General features: G+C 40.2%; 1 protein-coding gene across 2 annotated transcripts in view; it reads left to right on the top strand.

The window, feature by feature from the left end:
- The window catches only part of VWA8 (von Willebrand factor A domain containing 8), a 407,530-nt gene that overhangs the window by 118,730 nt on the left and 268,541 nt on the right, over positions 1–20,259 (top strand). For both annotated transcript variants that reach the window (XM_008260014.4, XM_051850641.2), the window contains 2 exons: positions 761–895; positions 985–1,062. In XM_008260014.4, coding sequence (XP_008258236.2) covers positions 761–895; positions 985–1,062 — 213 coding nt within the window. The remainder of the gene's footprint in view (positions 1–760; positions 896–984; positions 1,063–20,259) is intronic.

Here is a 20,259-nt window from a genome sequence, read left to right as displayed (position 1 = left end):
GTTGGTTGCAGATTCCCAAGTAGTTGGGTCATACTCTGTTGAAAGATTCATTTTATTTTAAAGACTTACTTATTATTTGAAAGCATTATGCAGAGAGGGGGAGACGCAGAGAGAAAGAGAATGAGATACAGGGAGAGATTGATCTTCCATCTTCTGTTTCACTCCCCAGATAGCTCAGTGGTCAGCTCCAGGCTGGGCCAAAGCTGGAAGCCAGGAGCTTATTCTGGGTCTCCCACATGGATGCAGGGACCCATGCACTTTAGCCATCTTTTATTGCTTTTCCCAGGCCATTAGCAGGGAGTGGGATTGGAAGTGGAGCATCCAGGAATCGAACTGTCACCCAGATGGGATACCAGCATCGCAGGCAGGCAGTGGTTTTACTCTCTACGCCACAATGCTAGCCCTAAGACTTATTTTAAATCTCATGCTAACAAGTAAATATGGGGGAAAACACTTCATTCTCCATTGACACTGTTATTATAAGTTATAAATACCACAGAAATGACATGATTGTTATGAATGTCTGAGAACATGGGACTTGGATTTTAGAGAAATGATTGATTTGAAAGCTTGATGATAATCATCATAAGATCTGTAAATGAGAAAATAGTTTCTGCTCTATTGAAATATCAAAATATAGTTTAGGGTGGAATTGAGCAAGGAATTACTGGAGGATATTCACGTGGGAATTAGGTGCTTTAAGTTACTAAACTTTTGAGAAAAGCATATGCATATTATATTTGCCTCTCTTTAATTGTAGGTGCCAGCTGGGACCAGACCATTGAGTGAACCTTGTGCATCAGACTGCTTCATCCAGACTTTAGGCCATAAGCAGCTCCTGGCTGAAATGATGCAGTCACACATGGTTAAGGACATATGTTTAGTGGGAGGAAAGGTAAGAATGGCAGCCTCACTGTAAACTTCAGTTTTGTGGCTATGGTTTGTTTTGATCAATCCTTTGAGTGATTGTGTTTCCATTTGTAGGGTTGTGGAAAAACAGTCATTGCTAAGAACTTCGCTGATACCTTAGGATACAACATAGAACCTATTATGCTGTATCAGGTACAACATTCGTTTTTGGCACTTGGACTGTTAACATATGAAGTTTTTGATGTAATGCATTTATATTTATTTGTAACTTTTGTAGGTCCATTCTATGTTATTGAATGTGTATAGCATACCAGGACCTGGAATTTTTTTTTTTTAAGATTTATTTATTTATTTTAAAGGCAGATATATATGTATATATATATATATATATATATATATAGAGAGAGAGAGAGAGAGAGAGAGAGAGAGAGAGAAGGGGATATATACAGAGAGAGACAGATCTTCCATCTACTTGTTCACTCCCTAAATGGCCACAATAGCCTGGACTGGGCCAGGCCAAAACCAGGAGCCAGGAGCTTCATTCAGGTCTCCCACATGGATGAGGGGCACAAGTACTTGGGTAATCTATTCCTTTCCCAGGCTCATTAACAGGGAGCGTGATTGGAAGTGGAGTAGCCAGGAATTGAACTGGTGCTCCAGGATCTGTTTTTTAAGAGGTTTGCTTTATGTTCATGCACACACACAGACTACATTTACTGGTAATTTGGAAATATAAGCAAAGTTGGTTTTGGCTGCAATGGGAGATAATTAGGTATTCACTGAATAGATTACTATTGTTATTCTTTAAGATTTTTTATTTATTTGAAAGAATGACAGAGAGTGAGAGACAGAGATCTTCCACAGACTAATTCACTCTCCAGTGCCTGCAATAGTCAGGGCTATTTCAGTCTGAAGCCAGGAGCCAGAAACTGCATCCAGGTGCCCCCCATGGAGGGTAGGAACCCAAGAACTTAGGCCATCACATGCTGCCTCCTAGGAGCACTAACAGGAAGCTGGATCAGAAGCCCTGACTAGCACTCAAACCAGACACTTTGATGTGGAATAAAGACATCCAAAATGATGGCCTAAGCTGTTGCACTGCAATACCCATACCATAGATTAATATATTTTATTGTGATAAAATATATACAATTTGTCATTTTAACCATTTAAAATTATATAATTCACTGGCTTTAAGCGTATTCACAATGTTGTGTAACTATCACCACTTTCTCTTTCCAGAACTTTTTTATCATCTGAAGCAATAATTCCTGATTCCCTCCTCTTCCCCACATGCTCTTAACCTCTCTTTTACTTTCTGTCTCTATGAATTTGCCTATGTTAGTAACCTTGTATAAGTAATATCATATTTCTGTCCTTTTTGTCTGGTCATGTTGTGACACATATCAAAATTTAATTCCATTTTATGGCCAAATAATATTATGTTGTATTATCTGTACTTTTTGTTATCCCTTCATTGTTGATGGATCCTTAGGTGGTTTCTACCTTTTGGCTTTTGCAAATAGTTCTACTATAAACAGTGTTGTACAAGTGTATGTTTTAGTCCCTGCTTTTTTTTTTTTTTTTTTTTGACAGGCAGAGTGGACAGTGAGAGAGAGAGAGACAGAGAGAAAGGTCTTCCTTTGCCGTTGGTTCACCCTCCAATGGCCGCCACGGCTGGCGTGCTGCGGCCGGCACACCGTGCTGATCCGAAGGCAGGAGCCAGGTGCTTCTCCTGGTCTCCCATGGGGTGCAGGGCCCAAGTACTTGGGCCATCCTCCACTGCACTCCCTGGCCACAGCAGAGAGCTGGCCTGGAAGAGGGGCAACCGGGACAGAATCCGGCGCCCCAACCGGGACTAGAACCTGGTGTGCCGGCGCCGCAAGGCGGAGGATTAGCCTAGTGAGCCGTGGCACCGGCCTAGTCCCTGCTTTTAATTCTTTGGGGTCATACCTAGGCATGGGATTTGCTGGATCATATGATAATTCTGTATTCAACTTTTTGAGTTATCAATAAGCTGTTTTCTACAGCAGTTATATCCTATTACATTTCTACCAGCAGTGATTCTTATTATGCTGGTCTAAGGTATTTTGTGCCCTTTGATCAAATTGTCCACAGTTTAGGAGGAATTGCAACAGCATTGGTAACTTTTGGGCTACAAACAAAAGAATCTGTTTTAAAGGGATGTACACAATTCCTCCACATTCTCCACAATACTTATTTTCTATTTTTGGATTTTTTTTATGATAGTCATCCTACTGGATGTGAAGTGGTAACTCATTGTGGGTTTGATTTGCATTTTTTCTGGTGACTAATATTATTAATATTGAATATCTTTTCTTTTTAAAATTTGTTTATTTGAAAGGCAGAGTTAGAGAGAGGGTGAGACAGAGAGAGGGAACTCTTCCATCTGCTGGTTCACTCCCCACATGACCACAAAGGCCAGGGCTGGGCCAGGCCAAAGCCAGGATCCAGGAGCCTCTTTTGGGTCTCCCACATGGAAGCAGGGGCCACCAAACCGGGTATCCCCTTCTGCTTTCTCAATTGTATTAGCAGGAAGCTAGATGGGAAGTGGAGCAGCCAGGACTCGAACTGGCACCCACATGGTTAAGAATTCTTAGCACATGATTGAGATTCTTATTACAAATCACTTGATCATGAGTGTAAGTAGAAGTTTATTTATGAGCTTTCTATGTCATTGGTTTGGATCTCTGCCAGCATCACACTATTTTGATGACAATAGTTTTAATATTAATATAGTTTTTATTTATCATATTATTTTTACTTTATTATTGTGGGGAGCAAACCGGACTAGACTGAGTTACTGGAATTAAGACTTATTCTATGCATCTGCTCTCCCACAATATGGCGCTGGGAGAGAAGTAAACAGCTTCCGCACAGCTGCCTCCAGTTCAACCAATAAACTGTAGGACTTGCTCCTGATTGGAGAGCAGCGTACTCGGCGTGTGGGCAGCCGAGTTAGGATTGGCGGAGGAGGACTATAAAGGAGGAGAGAGACGGCATGCACCAGGAACATCTAAGGGGAACATGTAGCTGAAGGAACACCTGTGCAGCCCCCGAGAGAGCCGTCCGGCGGTGTGCCGCTCCCCTGCGGAAGTGGGGAATGTGGCCAGGGGGAACCGCCCTTCCACGGAGGTGGAAGGGTCGGTAGCCAACCCGGGAAGAACCAGCAGCAAACCCGGGGAGGGCCGAGCAGATGAAAGAACAGCGCAGGGTCCTGTGTCGTTCCTCCACGAAGAGGGGGAGCGACATAATGGTGCCGTGACTCGGATATGAAGCCCAGGCAGGGTTTAGTGTCGTTCCTCCATGAAGAGGGGGAGCGACAATTATAATTTTTATTATTAATATGGCTTTATTATTCCTGTTGAAATTGGCAAATATGAGACTTCCAACTTTGTTCTTTCTTTTGAATGTCGTTTTTGATTTTTCAGGATCTTTTGAGATTCCCTGAGAATTTTAGGATGGATTTTTCTATTTGAATATGAAAAAAGCCATTGAGAATTGAAATTTTGTTGAATCTGTGTAATACTTTGGGTAGTATTATGATCTAAATAATATTGTCTTCCAAATCATGAACATTATTGTGTTTCATTTATTTATGTCTTTGTAAATTTCTTTCAGCGATGTTTTGTAGTTTTAAGTGTAGAAGTCTTTTATCTCCTTGGTTACATTTATTTTTGAATAGTTTATTTTGGTGGCTATACATGTTGTTGATGGTACGGTAAGAAAGCAGACTTATAGCTGGTATTCTTAAGAGTGAAATTCACTGTTTTTGTTTTGGTAATGATCTCTCCTAAGGCATTTTTGTCTTGCTAATTTTTTATTCTATATATCAATCTTTGGCTGATTATGGTAGACCCTACCATAATCTACAGCAGAATCTTCATATTTTTATATTTTATATTTATATTATTTTATATTTAAACAATTGTTTTATGTTTTGTATTCAACCATTTTGTATTTAAATCATTGTTGTGACATTGGATACTAGAAAATTTTGTTAGTTCTCCTATTTCAAATGATTCTGTTGAGAAGATTCCTTTTATGCTATTTTAATGTACTTTGTGCTTGTTAATTGAATTGGCCTGAGTTTGTAAGGGACCCTAGTTACGTAGTACTGATAACTTAGGGATGTTAGCAAAAGCATCTATTGTAATGGTACATAAGATAATTGTCACTGAAACTAATTTTTTCCCCCTCTGGACAATTTAACTCATTCAGGGCACCAAGGCACCATTTAGGAGTTTTATTTGCATTGAAAACAGTTTTAGAAACGAAAGAGAAGACATCATGTCTTTATAAAAAACTGTGGCAGAGCCATACCTCTAGCATTTTGTATAGCTTTCATAATCATATCTCAAGAAAGATAAGCAAAGGTAGGTAGGTATAAAAGGGTATAACTCTCTATAACTCTACCATTCAAATAAATAAATAAATCTAAAAAAAAAAGAATCTGAAAGCACTTTTTTTAATATATATTTTTGGAGTACAATAAACTCATGAAAGTATCATTTTATTTTAATTTTTTTTCTTCCTATTCGGTATGTTGATGGATAGATAGACAAAGGTAGGAAGTTACTAGCATTAAAATTGGTGGCTTAAAATTATATGTCCTGGTATACTTCTGAATAATGAAGCCAATCTCTTCTAATATCTGCCACTTTTTTTTTTTTTTTTTTTAATTTTTGACAGGCAGAGTGGACAGTGAGAGAGAGACAGAGAGAGAAAGGTCTTCCTTTGCCGTTGGTTCACCCTCCAATGGCCGCCGCTGCAGCCGGCGCACCGCGCTGATCCGAAGGCAGGAGCCAGGATCCAGGTGCTTTTCCTGGTCTCCCATGGGGTGCAGGGCCCAAGCACCTGGGCCATCCTCCACTGCACTCCCTGGCCATAGCAGAGAGCTGGCCTGGAAGAGGGGCAACCGGGACAGAATCCGGCGCCCCAACCGGGACTAGAACCCGGTGTGCCGGCGCCGCAAGGTGGAGGATTAGCCTATTGAGCCACGGCGCCGGCTTAATATCTGCCACTTAATATAGTAATTTGCTCATATTGTATTGATCTTCTCTGAAAAATACAGTTGCTGATAATTGAAAGGCATATAATTTGTCACTCGAATATTTTCAAACATATGTCAACCTCATAGTTGTCCTTCAAGGAGTAGAAAAATGGTACAGTAATAAGCAAAGTAACCACATTTTCTGAAAACTGCTTTTCTTTTCCTGTGTTTTCTGCTTATTAAGCTTTAGAGAAAAACTCTAGAGAAAAGTGGTTTCTGGAAGCATAGACTTATGACAGGAATAGAGAAGTGTAATAACTGTAACAACTTGTGGAGATAAATTTGTTTCTTTCTCTCTCTCTCATGGGCTTTTTCTATGAACTGGACCAAAGCTTATATTAGGCACTGAAATTGGTATTTGCAGATTTTGCGAATTGTTGATCAGTTGGTTCTCATAATAGAAACCAAGCTGCTGAGATCAAACATGAGATTCTTTTTTCCTTATACTAACATATTTATAACTAAAATATATTGATCTCTCTGGGACACAAATTAATTTTTTTTATTTGATAGGTAGAGTTATAGACAGTGGGAGAGAGAGACAGAGAGAAAGGTCTGCCTTCTGTTGGTTCACTCCCCAAATGGCTGCTACTGTGCCAATCCAAAACCAGGAGCCAGGTGCTTCCTCCTGATCTCCCATGGGGATACAGGGACCCAAGCACTCAGGCCATCCTCCACTTCCCTCCCGGGCTACAGCAGAGAGCTGGACTGGAAGAGGAGCAACTGGGACTAGAACCCGGTGCCCATATGGAATGCTGGTGCCGTAGGCGGAGGATTAACCAAGTGAGCCATGGTGCCAGCCCCAAAATTAATTTAATAGGGTTAAAGAAAGAATTTAGTTTTTATAATAACTGATATAGTTCACTTTAATGAATGATGAATTTCTAGAGGTTTGACTCAATAAAGAATTTAATAGGAACAAGTGATCTATTTTCCAAGAAAATGTGAAGACTTCCCTGTTATTTGTACATGTATAAAGGTACACTTCATCTGTAGGTTTTACCTTATTTTTAGATTCAATTATTTTTAGGGCTAGATTTTATATGAAGTAAAAGAATACTTAGCTTTAATACCAATTTGTAGCAGTATATAAAATAAGTTTTTTTTAAAGATTAGTAAGTTTTATAATACACTGTACAAATCTTAAAATCATTTGGCTCAAGTATTAGGTCGCTTGTTTTTCAGTGTTGATACCAGTGATGTCCTGTGTTGAAAAAAACGTAAGTTTATTCTTTCTCTTCGCATACAGACAAGGGAAGATTTCCAGATTTCTTTCTATACCATTACAAATATGGCAGATCTGAGATTTTCTTCTGATATAGTGAGATTAAATGCAAAGTCAAATGCAATCAATTTAACTTTTATTTAATGAATATAAATTTCCAAGGTACAGCTTATTGTCGCTCCCCTTCTTCGTGGAGGAACGACACAGGACCCTGCGCTGTTCTTTCATCTGCTCGGCCCTCCCCGGGTTTGCTGCTGGTTCTTCCCGGGTTGGCTACCGACCCTTCCACCTCCGTGGAAGGGCGGTTCCCCCTGCCACATTCCCCACTTCCGCGGGGGAGCGCACACCGCCGGCCGGCTCTCTTGGGGGCTGCACAGGTGTTCCTTCAGATAGATGTTCCCCTTAGATGTTCCTCCTTTATAGTCCTCTTCCTCCAATCCCAACTCGGCTGCCCACACGCCGAGTACGCTGCTCTCCTCCAATCAGGAGCAGGTCCTGCTGTTTATTGGTTGAACTGGAGGCGGCTGTGTAGAAGCTGTTTTCTCCTCTCCCAGCGCCATATTGTGGGAGAGCAGATGCATAGAATAAGTCTTAATTCCAGTAACTTAGTCTAGTCCGGGTTGCTCCCCACAGATCCCCCTTTCTTTTTATTTTTGGCGTTGATACGCGTCTGTCTTCGGTGCCCCGCGGCACACACTCTGCTCTGCTTGCTAGAGTTGCCCACAGGTGCTTACATGTCCTATCAATCAGGCAAACCGAATCCAGGTCCTCTCTTCACCATGGTGTGAGGAGGTTTTTAGGCGCTGATGCGTGCCTGAGTTCGGTGCCCTGCAGCGCATGCTCTGCTCTGCTAGAACTGCCTGCAGGTGCTTACAAGCCCTACCAATCAGGCAAACCGAATCCAAGCCTTCTCATTGCCGTATTGTGGGGAGACTTATTGGTGTTGATTCGTGCCTATCTTCGGTGACCTGCAGCTCATACTCTGGTCGAGCTGCCTGCTGATGCTTACCGCCTTACTAATCAAGCAGACCGAATCCAAGCCTTCTCATTGCGGTATTGTGGGGAGAGTTATTGATGTTAATTCGTGCCTGTCTTCGGTGACCTGCGGCGCATAAACTGCTAGCCGCCCGTAGGTGCTCACCACCTCCCTAATCAGGCAGACCGAATCCAAGCTCTCTCATTGCCATGTTGAGGGGAGGCCTTATTTTTCTCTATTTCCCTATCTCCAGGCATTCCTATTTCTCCTATTTTACTTCTATCTACCAGCATTCCTATTTCTCTCATTTTACTTCTAAACTTCTGTTTCTCTTATCCCTGCGGCTTCCCGGCACCCGCCCCGAGGCTGCTTCTCGGCGGCTTCCCGGCTCTGAGCCGCTTCAGCCCGCGCTTCTCCCATCTGCGCGGCTTCCCGGCTTTGCGCGGCTTGGCTTCGCGCGCTCCGCGGTCTCCACGCCCTTCGCGTCCGCACCACGGCCTCGCGCCAGCCCCGCGTTCCCTATCTATTCACGCCCCGTGCTCTCTCTGCACACGGCGGCTTCCGCGAGTCACACAGCCCCAGCTCACGTTTCCGCCACTAGTATTCAATCTAAGTTCCCCGGGCTAACCTGGCGAATTCAACCTAGCTCACGCGTCTGCGCCTTTCGGTCTGGCTTCCCTTCCTTTGCTCCCCGGGCTAATCTGACGGATTCCAACCTGGCGGCCCTCGTCTCTGCCTCTGGTTCCAGATTTTCGCCTTTTGCCCCCCGGGCTGACTTAAAGAATTCCAAACTGGCTTACGTTTCCGCCTCAGCCTGCACTCGCGGCTTCATCCTCCCTAACATTTTTCTCTACCCGGTATATTTCCCTAAGTTTTCTTCCAACAATATTCCTCCCTCATTTCTCCTGGCTTCTCCCCACAGTCCGTATCCGAGTCTGTTTGTTCGAGCTTTCACTTTCGCTTTCGACCTTAGAGATTTCTCCCAGCTTCCCCCCGTAGTCCGTATCTGAGTCTATGCCTAGGCTTTTGATAGCTTCTTCCGGCACCTTTTTCGTCCAGCTTTCCCCTAGGCTCTTTGCTAGTCTCTCTCTCCGGTATTTTCCACTTCTTCCCGTTTCTTCCCTCCTAAGTTTCCCTATCTGAGTCACGGCACCATTATGTCGCTCCCCTTCTTCGTGGAGGAACGACACAGGACCCTGCGCTGTTCTTTCATCTGCTCGGCCCTCCCCGGGTTTGCTGCTGGTTCTTCCCGGGTTGGCTACCGACCCTTCCACCTCCGTGGAAGGGCAGTTCCCCCTGCCACATTCCCCACTTCCACGGGGGAGCGCACACCGCCGGCCGGCTCTCTTGGGGGCTGCACAGGTGTTCCTTCAGATAGATGTTCCCCTTAGATGTTCCTCCTTTATAGTCCTCTTCCTCCAATCCCAACTCGGCTGCCCACACGCCGAGTACGCTGCTCTCCTCCAATCAGGAGCAGGTCCTGCTGTTTATTGGTTGAACTGGAGGCGGCTGTGTAGAAGCTGTTTTCTCCTCTCCCAGCGCCATATTGTGGGAGAGCAGATGCATAGAATAAGTCTTAATTCCAGTAACTTAGTCTAGTCCGGGTTGCTCCCCACAGCTTATGGATTACAATGGCTTCCCCCCCATAATGTCCCTCCCACCCACAACCCTCCCCTTTCCCGCTCCCTCTCCCCTTCCATTGACATCAAGATTCATTTTCAATTCTCTTTATATACAGAAGATCAGTTTAGCATATATTAAGTAAAGATTTCAATAGTTTGCAGTTTGCAACCACATAGAAACACAAAGTGAAAAATACTGTTTGAGTACTAGTTATAGCATTAAATCACAATGTACAGCACATTAAGGACAGAGATCCTGCATGAGTAGTAAGTGCACAGTGACTCCTGTTGTTGACTTAACAAATTGACACTCTTGTTTATGGCATCAGTAATCACCCTAGGCTCTTGTCATGAGTTGCCAAGGCTATGGAAGCCTTTTGAGTTCACCGACTCTGATCATATTTAGGCAAGGTCGTAGTCAGAATGGAAGTTCTCTCCTCCCTTCAGAGAAAGGTACCTCCTTCTTTGATGACCTGTTCTTTTCACTGGGATCTCACTCGCGGAGATCTTTCATTTAGGTCATTTTTTAAAAATGCAATCAAATTTAAGAGAAAGTAAGTTGATGGGACTTTTAGTAGAAATAATTGCTGTTTAACACATGAAGTCATAGGATCATCTTTAACTACTTGGTTAAATTTTTCTTCCTACAGCTAAACTCAAATAAAATCCTTTTTTCCCTTATGCATCTAATCCACAATCCTCACTTCTCTCTGTTATCCAAATGCAGTGGAAATATGTTTCTTTCTCTTTCTCTCTCTTGTTTTCCTTGCTCTCTGTCTTGTATTTATTTCCATCCTTCTTGTCTTTGCCTTGACTTTTCCCTTTTCTCTCATAAAGGTTTAAAAATATTTCTATCTGTCTTGGAGAATTTCTACATAATTCTGTAGCTTGTCTTATTTTATTACAATCTGTCATCCTTCCAGTTTTTTTAGTATCTTTTATTTTCCCACATAGAAGAAATTTTCTAAGACTAAGAATTTACTTATTTCAACACTTTCAAATCCCTTTTGTGAAATTTGGTTTTCCAATAACAATATATGTAATCAGTGACATCCTAACTTCCACATTTTGACTTCATCCATCTTTTTCAAGGGAGTCAAACCAAGTCTTTATAAATTTCTCATTAATAACAAGAGTGCTTTGTCTCCCGACTGACTTAGGTAGAATCTATTTTAAAACTTACAATTTATTTCAAGGTATCAAGAGTATAAAATTTGGTGCCTGTATTAGTCAGGGTTCGTTAGAGAAGCAGAACTAATGGAGATATGTATAGAGATGTACAGAATTGGCTCAAAAGAATTTGAAGGCTGAGAACTCCCATGAACTGTTGTCTGCAACTTGGAGACTCTGGAGAGCCAGTGATGTAAATTCTACCTTGAGTTCGAGACTGATGTCCCAGCTCAGAAAATAGGCAGAGAGAACTCACTTTTACTTACTCCTTTTTTGTTCTATTCAGACTTCTAAGGTCTTAGATGATGCCCAGCCATATTGGGATAGGCAATCAACTGTGAGACTCATCCAGAAATACCCTGCTGAGTCACCCAGAGTAATGTTTAATTGAACATCTGCGTACTTCATATCCAAGTCAAAGTTGACACATAAAATCGACCATCATGGTGCCTAGAAAGCAGAATAAAATTTCCCTCCTAATTTAAAGGGATATTTTCTTGGAAGTTTCTTACCTGTATAACAAAAGCATGCTATAAGAGTATTAATAACTATTTGTAATGTTCTTTGCCATATTTAATAGATAAATGAAATTATAATGCATGATAGTATTACTTATAATTGTAAAACTATCAATGTTTTGCCTTGTATGGAATAATTAATTCAGTAGTTTTCATCAAAGTACTAATAAATAGGTAACGATTGCATATGTGGGGAATTTTAGAAATCAAATCATAAAGTCATAAGCTATAATCCTTATGCTAATAACAAGTTACTTCATAAGTGTACTTTATTGGAAATAATAGAATATGGGTGACTCTCAGTAATATATCAGCAGTAGTTAAAAATGTTTTCAATTTCATGCCAGACTGATAATGTCATTATTATAGTTGTTGCCTATGCACACTTAGTATTTATTTTAAAAAATAAGAGTATAGTAGTTTTGTTTTTTTTTACTTTCACTAAAATCCCTGAGAAGAGCTTCTTGAGAAAAAAAAGTTTTACATTGGCTTGCAGTGCGGAAGCTCACAGTTCAGGAGTAAGTGGCTCCATCAGTCTGGCATCTGGTAGAGGCTTCCAGGAGCTGAGCATGTGCAGAAGTAGGATCCCATGATGAGCTGGGAAACAGAGAGGGAAGCTGTGCTCAACTTGGGGCTTAAATAACCAACCCTCTTGGCAGAACTGCCTTCCTAGGGCAAACTCTGTGACCTAAAGACCTCCAGCTGGGCTACCTCCTAGACCTCATAAGTAGAACAAATCTCTACCCTCCCTAATCCACCAATCATTAGCATTCATCTATTAACAGTTAGTATAAGATTTGGGGATTTTAATATCTGCATTAATTTGGGGATCCAAATCTTGCCAAATCCATAACAAATACTGAAATATGCAAATGCTGGTAGAGGTGTAGAGAAAAGGCAACTCTTAGATGCTGTTGGTGGAAATGTAAATTAGTAGAGCCATTGTGGAGAAGAGTATAGCAGTTCCACAAAAAACTAAAAATACAATTACCATGTGATCCGGCAGTCTCATTAATGGATATGTATCCAAGGGAAATGAAATCTAAGAGCCATCTGCACTGGCATGTTTAGTGTATGAATAAGACTGTTCATAATAGTCAAGAAATGGAATCAATCTAAGTGTCCAGCCATTGATGAATACATAGAGAAACTTATACACAGAGGCATATGATTCAGCCATAAAAGGGTGAAATTTTGTATCTTACAACAAAATGGATGGACCTGGAGGCACTATGCTAAGGGCAACAAACCAAACACATAGAGACAGGTATTGCACAATCTCACTCATATGTAGAATCTAAAAAAACCTGGTATTGGAACCAGTATTGTGGCATAGTGGATAAAACCACCAGTTTGAGACCTGGCTGCTCCACTTCCAATCCAGCTCCCTACTAATGGCCTGGGAAAAGCAGCAAAAGATGGCTGAAGTATTTGGGCCCCTGCCATGCAAGTGGGAGATCTAGAAGTAGCTCCTGTCTTCTGGGTTTGGCATGGTCCAGTGCTTTGCTGTTGCAGCCATCTGGGGATTGAACCAGTGGATGGAAGATTGTCTCTCTCTCTCTGTAACTCTGGCTTTCAAAATAAATAAATAAAAAATTTTAAAAGTTGGTTACATGGTATCTTAATTATGTACAGATTTTTTTAAGAAGAATAATTTATTTAAAAGGAAAAGTTTCAGAGTATGAGGAGGGGAGACAAAGAGAAAGAGCTTCCATCTGCTGGTTCACTCCCCAGATGTCCACCATGGTTGGGACTGGGACTGAAGCCAGGAGCTAGGAGCTTTTTCCAGGTCTCCCTAGTGGGTACAGGGTCCCAAGCATTTGGGCCATCTCCACTGCTTTCCCAGGTGCATTAGCAGGGAGCTGCTTTGGAAGTGGAGCATCTGGGACTCAAACTGGCACCCCTATGGCATGCCAGCAGCTTTGCTCTCTAAGACACAATGGCAGCCCCATGCCTCCCATTATTACGTTTATCAGGCAGGTAGGTGTGATTATTCAGACATCATTGTGATCTTCCCTTATCAATAGCATGGAGGAGCTTTACCATTTTTAGGGTTCTTTAATGTAGGAAAGCAAGAAGTTTATTTAGATCAGATCCTGAGTTCTGAGAACCAGTAAGTTCATATAAAAAGAGGCAGGTGACTCTATTTTTTTTAACACTCAACTTTTTATTTATAGTTGTTTGCATTCACTTATGTCTGTATACCTGCATATAGAAATTGTAATTTGTGTGTTAACCATTCTAACAGATGTGAGGTGATATTTCATTATTTCATTGTAGCTTTTATTTGTATCTCCTGATGATCAGTGATACTGAATATTTAAACATATACTTGTTGGCAAATATCTTTTGAGATATGTCTGTTTAGATCTTGGCCTACTTTTTAATTGGATTACTTGTATTCTTGCTATTGAGTTGTTTGAATTCCTTATATATTTTGGATATCAGCCCTTAGGTTGTCTCAGTACTATGCTTTTTCCTTTACTGTGCAGAAGCTTTTTTAGTTTGATACAGTCCTAATTATTTTTGCTTTAGTTGCCTGTGTGTTTGACTTCATAGTCAAAAAAGTCATTATCCAAACCAATATCAAAGAGCATGAGTTTATTTATTTCTGGGCTCTCTATTCTATTCCGTTGGTCTGTATGTCTGTTTTTGTTCCCCAACCATGCTGTTTTGATTACTATAGCTCTGTAGTATAATTTTAAAAAATCAAATAGTATCATTTTTCCAGCTTTGCTCTTTTTGCTCAAGATTGCAGTGGCTATTTGGGGTCTTTTATGATTCCGTATGAATTTTAATATATGTTTTTCCTCTTTGTGTGAAAAATATAATTTGAATTTTTGTGGAAATTGCATTGAATCTGTAGATTACTTTGGTTACTATGGACATTTAAACAATATCTTCCAATCCATGAGCATAGCATATTGTCACATTTATTTTTGTCTTCTTCAATACTTTCATCAGTGTTTTATAGTTTCTAGTATACTAATCTTCCACTTCCTTGCTTAATTTATTCTTAAGTATTTTGATGGTATTGTAAATGGGGTTGCTTTTGGCTAGTTTGTTGTTGGTGTATTGAAACCCTGGTTGTTGTTTTTTCATGTTGGTTTTGTACACTGCAACTTTACTGAATTAATTTATCTACTAATTTTTTGGTAGACTCATACAAAATCATGATATCTGTGAACAGGCAGTTTTACTCTTTCCTTTCCTATTTGGATGTCTTTATTTCTTGTCTAATTGCTCTGGCAAGGATTTAAATACTGTATTGAATAGAGTGATTAGAGTACATTTTTAATTATATGGTATGTCTCTGTAGTAAATTTTTGTAGACTTTTTTGTTGTTGCTTTGGTAAATTTTGAATGAAAGTTTAACTTTGTTCTGTATAATATCCAAAGGATCACTATACCAGTGATCAGAAGTAAGAATTTAGAGGCATCTTTGTTGTTTATAAGACTGAGTTCCTCACTTCTATATGAGAGTGAAAATGGAATTAAGTTATGTTTATTTGGTGCAAAAATTTTTTTAAGTCCATGTATAATTTCTTTAGAATACAACTTTTTCATGAACTTCTTTTAGAACCCTGTGTATTCCTAATGGCACCCCTCCCTGAATTGATTCTTTATTCTAGCCTTATGCAAGTCAGGGCAAGAAGACTGCTTGTCTGACCCACTGTTTACTCTTTGCTCAGGATTGGAAAGCAACACTTACTGAACATGTTACATATTATAGTGGTGTTTTCAATTTCCATCTTCCCTCCATGGAACTAGGAGCTACCCAAGGCTGAGTTTTACCTGGGATGCTGGTCAGAACACAAGTTTAGCTCTCCTAGTGCCAAAGTGATAGCACACATAAGATACCAAAAGGGTATCTTCATTGTACAAACAAGATTCTCTTGTTAAAGACCCTGTGGTTTTTGGTCAGCTAGGCATAAGGCTGTCTGCCTGTAAAAGAAGTATCCCATAAAGGCACACTGTAAGTACCCACACCCTCACCTTCATTTTCCCTTGTAATGAGGTTACTAGCCTCTCGTATTGCAACCTCAATTTTGCTGGGAACTCACAAAGGAGTCACATCTATTGACTTGTGTGTGTTAAACCATCCTTGCATTGCAGGGAAAAATCCCCATTGCTCATCTAGTATCTTTTTAATATGCTGTTGAATTTGATTTGCTAATATTTTTCTTGGAGCTTTTTTTTTTTTAATCTATGTTCATTAGCGATATTGGCCTGAAATTTTCTTTTCTTGTAGTGTTCTTGTCTGGGCTTGGTATCAGGATAAGGCTGGCCTAGCAATATGATTTTGGAAATTTTACATCTTATTCAATTTTTTTTATGCATTCGTGAAGTGTTAGTGTTAATTCTTTAAACTTTTTGTAGAATTCATCAAACAGGTTCTGAACTTCTGCAAGGTGATGCAATCAGATTAATGCTGATTCGATATCCTTGCTCATTATTGGGTTGTTCATGATTTTCTCTTTCTTCATTATTCAGTCTTGGTAGATTTTATGTCTTTAGGTATTTACGCATTTCTTTTAGGTTTTCTAAATTGTTGGTATATAATTGTTCATAGTAGTCTCCTATGAACTTTTGCATAGGTATCAGTTATGATGTGTGGTATCAGTTATGATGTGTCTCCTTTCATTTGTAATTTTATTTATTTAAAAATTATTTATTGATTAATTTGGCAGAGAGAGAAACAGGCAGATAGCGAGCTCCCATCTGTTAGTTGCACTCCTCAAAGCCTCATAATGTCAGGAGCTGAGCCAGGCTGAAGCTGGGAACCACTGGGAGCCAAAAACTCAATCAAGGTCTCCTTTGTAAGTGGTGGGGACACATCTGCTTCAGCTATTACCTGATGCCTCCAGGATGCACATTAGAAGAAAGATGGAATTGGAATTGAAAGTGGAGCCAGGACTCAAACTCAGGTACTTTGATGCTGGATGTGTCTTTGCTGTTAGACCAAATGACTGTGCCTATAATTCTATTTATTTGGTTTTTCTTGTCTTTTTTTTCCTAGTTAGTCTACCTAAGGAATGTCAGTTTTATCTTTTAAAGAAAAAAATTATAGTTGCATTGATCTTTTCTATTTTTTATGCCTCCTCTTTCATTTAGATCTGCTCTAGTATTTGTTACTTCTTTCCCTCTGTTAACTTTGGACTTAGTTGGTTCTTTTTCTGGTTCCTTGGGGTATAACATTAGGTCCTTTATTTGAGTTTTTTTCTCTTAGTATAGATGTTTATAGTTATTAACTTACCCTTTAGGACCATTTTGTTGTATCTCATGTTTTGATATGTTATTTGATCATTTTGGTTTGTCTCAAGGTATTTTTAAAATATCCCTTTCATTCACTTCTATGACCCATTGGCTATTTAGGATTGTATTTTAAAGTCTTCAATATTTTCCAAAATTCCTCTTGCTATTGCTTTCTAATTTCATACCACTATGGTAAGAAAATATATTTGATATGATTCCAGCCTTCTTAAGTTTGTTGAAACTTGTTTTGTAGTGTAACAGATGAGCTATCATACTGCGACCTAACATGTGACAGTATTCCATATGTGCTTAAAAAGTATGTATATTCTGCTGCAGTTGGATGGAAAGTTTCAAAAATGGTTTGTAAGTTCCATTTGGCCTATAATACTGCTCAGGCCCACTGTTTGCACACTGGTTTCCTTTCTGAATGATGTATCCATTTTGGAATGTAGGGTATTAGCATCCCCTACTGCTATTGTGTTGCTCCCTTTTTATCCCTTCAGCTCTGTTAATATTTGCCTTAGGGGACCAGTGCTGTGGCTTAGTAAGTAAAGCCGCTACCTGCAGTGCTGGCATCCCGTTTGGACACTGGTTCAAGTCCTGGCTACTCCTCTTCCAATCCAACTCTCTGCTATGGCCTGGGAAAGCAGTGGGAGATGCCCAAGTGCTTAGGCCCCTGCACCTGCATGGGAGACCTGGAAGAAGCTCCTGGCTCCTGGTTTCGGATCAGCCCAGCTCTGGCCATTGAGGCCACTTGGGGAGTTGACCAGCCAATGGAAGACCTTTCTCTTTGTCTCTTACTCTCTCTGTCTGTAGCTCTTTCTCTTAAATAAATAAATAAAGCAAATTTTTCAAAAAGATTTATTTATTTAGGTATTTATGTGTTCTAATGCTGGACACATAAAAACTTATAATTATTATAACCACTTGCTGAATTGATCTCTTTATAATGAGCTTATTTGTTGTGGTATTTTAAACAAAAAGTCTATTTGGTGTAGTATAAATATAGATACCTGTACTTTTTTGGGATTATGATTTCCATGGAATATCTTTTTCCATCTCTTCACATTCATCCTATGTGTGTCTGTAGAGCTGATGTGAGTCTTTTGTAGGCAGCATATAATTGGATCTTTTTTTTTTTAATTTTATTTATTTATTTGACAGGTAGAGTTACAGACAGTGAGAGAAAGAGACAGAGAGAAAGGTCTTCCTTCCATTGGTTCACTCCCCAAATGGCCGCAACAGCCAGAGCTACGCCAATCTGAAGCCAGGAGCCAGGTGCCTCCTCCTGGTCTCCCATACAGGTGCAGGGGCCCAAGAACTTGGACCATTCATTCTCCACTGCCTTCCTGGGCCACAGCAGAGAGCTGGACTGGAAGAGAAGCAACCAGGACTAGAACGCGGTGCCCATATGGGATGCCAGCACCACAGGCAGAGAATTAATCTAGTGTGCCACAGCGTAGGCCCCTAGATCTTCTTTTTAAAAAAATATATTTAGCCACTCTTGATTAGAGAATTTAATACATTTCCATTTAAGGTATTTATTGATATGTAAGGTTTTTTGTTTTTTTTTTCTCTATTGCCATTTTCGGGGCTGTTCTAAATTTTTTTGTTCCTCTTCTCTTACAATATTTCTTTGTGATTTGATGGTTTCCTGTAGTTATCAGCTTTGCTATCATTATTTTTATCTTGTAAATGACTAGTACAGGTTTTTTCTTTGTGGTTACCATGAGGCTTATAAAAACATAAATTTATTATGAGCTAATAGCTTCAACCACATATAAAAAGCCTACGCCTGCTTGTTTCTGCTTTTCCGTTAGCATGAAATATCCTTGTCCCTCCTATCACTTTTATTCTGGATGTATGTTTGTTGGTGAAATGTGTTTCTGGTAGGCAGCAAATATGTGGGTGTTGTTTTTTAATCCACTCAGCCAGTCTGTATCTTTTTTTTTTAATTTTTTAAAAATTTTTTTGACAGGCAGAGTGGACAGTGAGAGAGAGAGAGACAGAGAGAAAGGTCTTCCTTTGCCTTTGGTTCACCCTCCAATGGCCACCGCGGCTGGTGCGCTGCGGCCAGCGCAGCGAGCTGATCCGATGGCAGGAGCCAGGTACTTCTCCTGGTCTCCCATGGGGTGCAGGGCCCAAGCACTTGGGCCATCCTCCACTGCATTCCCTGGCCACAGCAGAGAGCTGGCCTGGAAGAGGGGCAACCGGGACAGAATCCGGCGCCCCGACCGGGACTAGAACCCGGTGTGCCGGCGCCACGAGGCGGAGGATTAGCCTAGTGAGCCGTGGCGCCAGCTAGTCTGTATCTTTTAATTAGAGAATTTAGGCCATTTCCATTCAAGGTTATTATTTATAAATAATGATTTGGTCCTACCATTTTACTATACATATTCCTATTGTTCTCCTTGGATTCCCTTTGTACTTTTACTGCCTTCACGTTCTTTCATAACAGTGACTGTCATTCTCTGTTCTGTGTGTAGTACATCCTTAATCATCATTTGTAAGGCTGGATGAGTAGTGACAAATTCTTTCAATTTCTGTTTTAGAAGTTCTTTATTTCATCTTCATTTATAAATGAGAGTTTTGCTGGCTCCAGTATTCTGGGTTGACAGTTTCTTTCTTTTAGGAATTGGATGATGTCTCTGCATTCCCTCCTTCCCTATAGGGTTTCTGATGAGAAATCAGCTATTAGTCTTATTGGGAATCCTATGAGGGTCATCTGGAGTTTTTCACATGCACATTTTAGATTCCTTTCTTTATGTTTTACTCTTGAAAGTTTGACTGTAATATACCATGGTGAAGATCTTTTCTTTACATGTCTATTAGGGGTTCTGTGTGCTTTCTGTACTTGGATGTTCCTTTCTTTCTCCAAATTAGAGAAGTCTCCTGCTATTATTTTTGCTGAATAGGCTTTATAATCCATTCTCTTTCCCCACCTTTAGAAACTCCTAAGACACCTATGTTGGGTCATTCGATAGTATCCCATAAATTTTGAGTGCTTTTTTCATTTTTTCTAATTTCTTCTTCTCCTCTTCCTCCTCCCCCTCTTCTCCCTTCCTTTCTCCTCCTCCTCCTGACTGAGATATTTCCAAGGATTTGTCTTATAGCAACGATATTCTTTCTTCTGCTTTACCGAGTCTTTTCTTGAGGCTTTCCACTATATTTTTTATTTGACATATTGAATTCTTCATTTCTAATATTTCAGTTTGATTTCTCTTCAATATCTCTGAATAAAATTTTTCATTCATGTTATATATGGATATCATTATCTTCTGAATTTGTTTCTCTGTGCTTCTGAGTAATTTTATGACCATTCTTTTGAATTCATTTTCAGGCATTTCATCTCTCTGTTCATCTTCACATTCTAATATTGAAATATGTTCCTTTTGGGAAGTCATGTTGTCTTCCTTGTTCTTGTTTCTTGTACTTCTGCTTTTGTGGAACCACTTGTTGATTTTAGCCTCTGATGGTTTTTAATCTTTGTACTATGCATCTGTGGCTTAGTGGAGTATATGCCCCTTCTGTGAATACCCAGTGTCGTG

This window comes from Oryctolagus cuniculus, chromosome 9 (assembly GCF_964237555.1).
Source record: "Oryctolagus cuniculus chromosome 9, mOryCun1.1, whole genome shotgun sequence".
NCBI classification, from domain to species: domain Eukaryota; kingdom Metazoa; phylum Chordata; class Mammalia; order Lagomorpha; family Leporidae; genus Oryctolagus; species Oryctolagus cuniculus.
The sequence above is the reverse complement of the archived record's forward strand: the minus strand, read 5'-3'. Positions and strand labels throughout refer to the sequence as shown.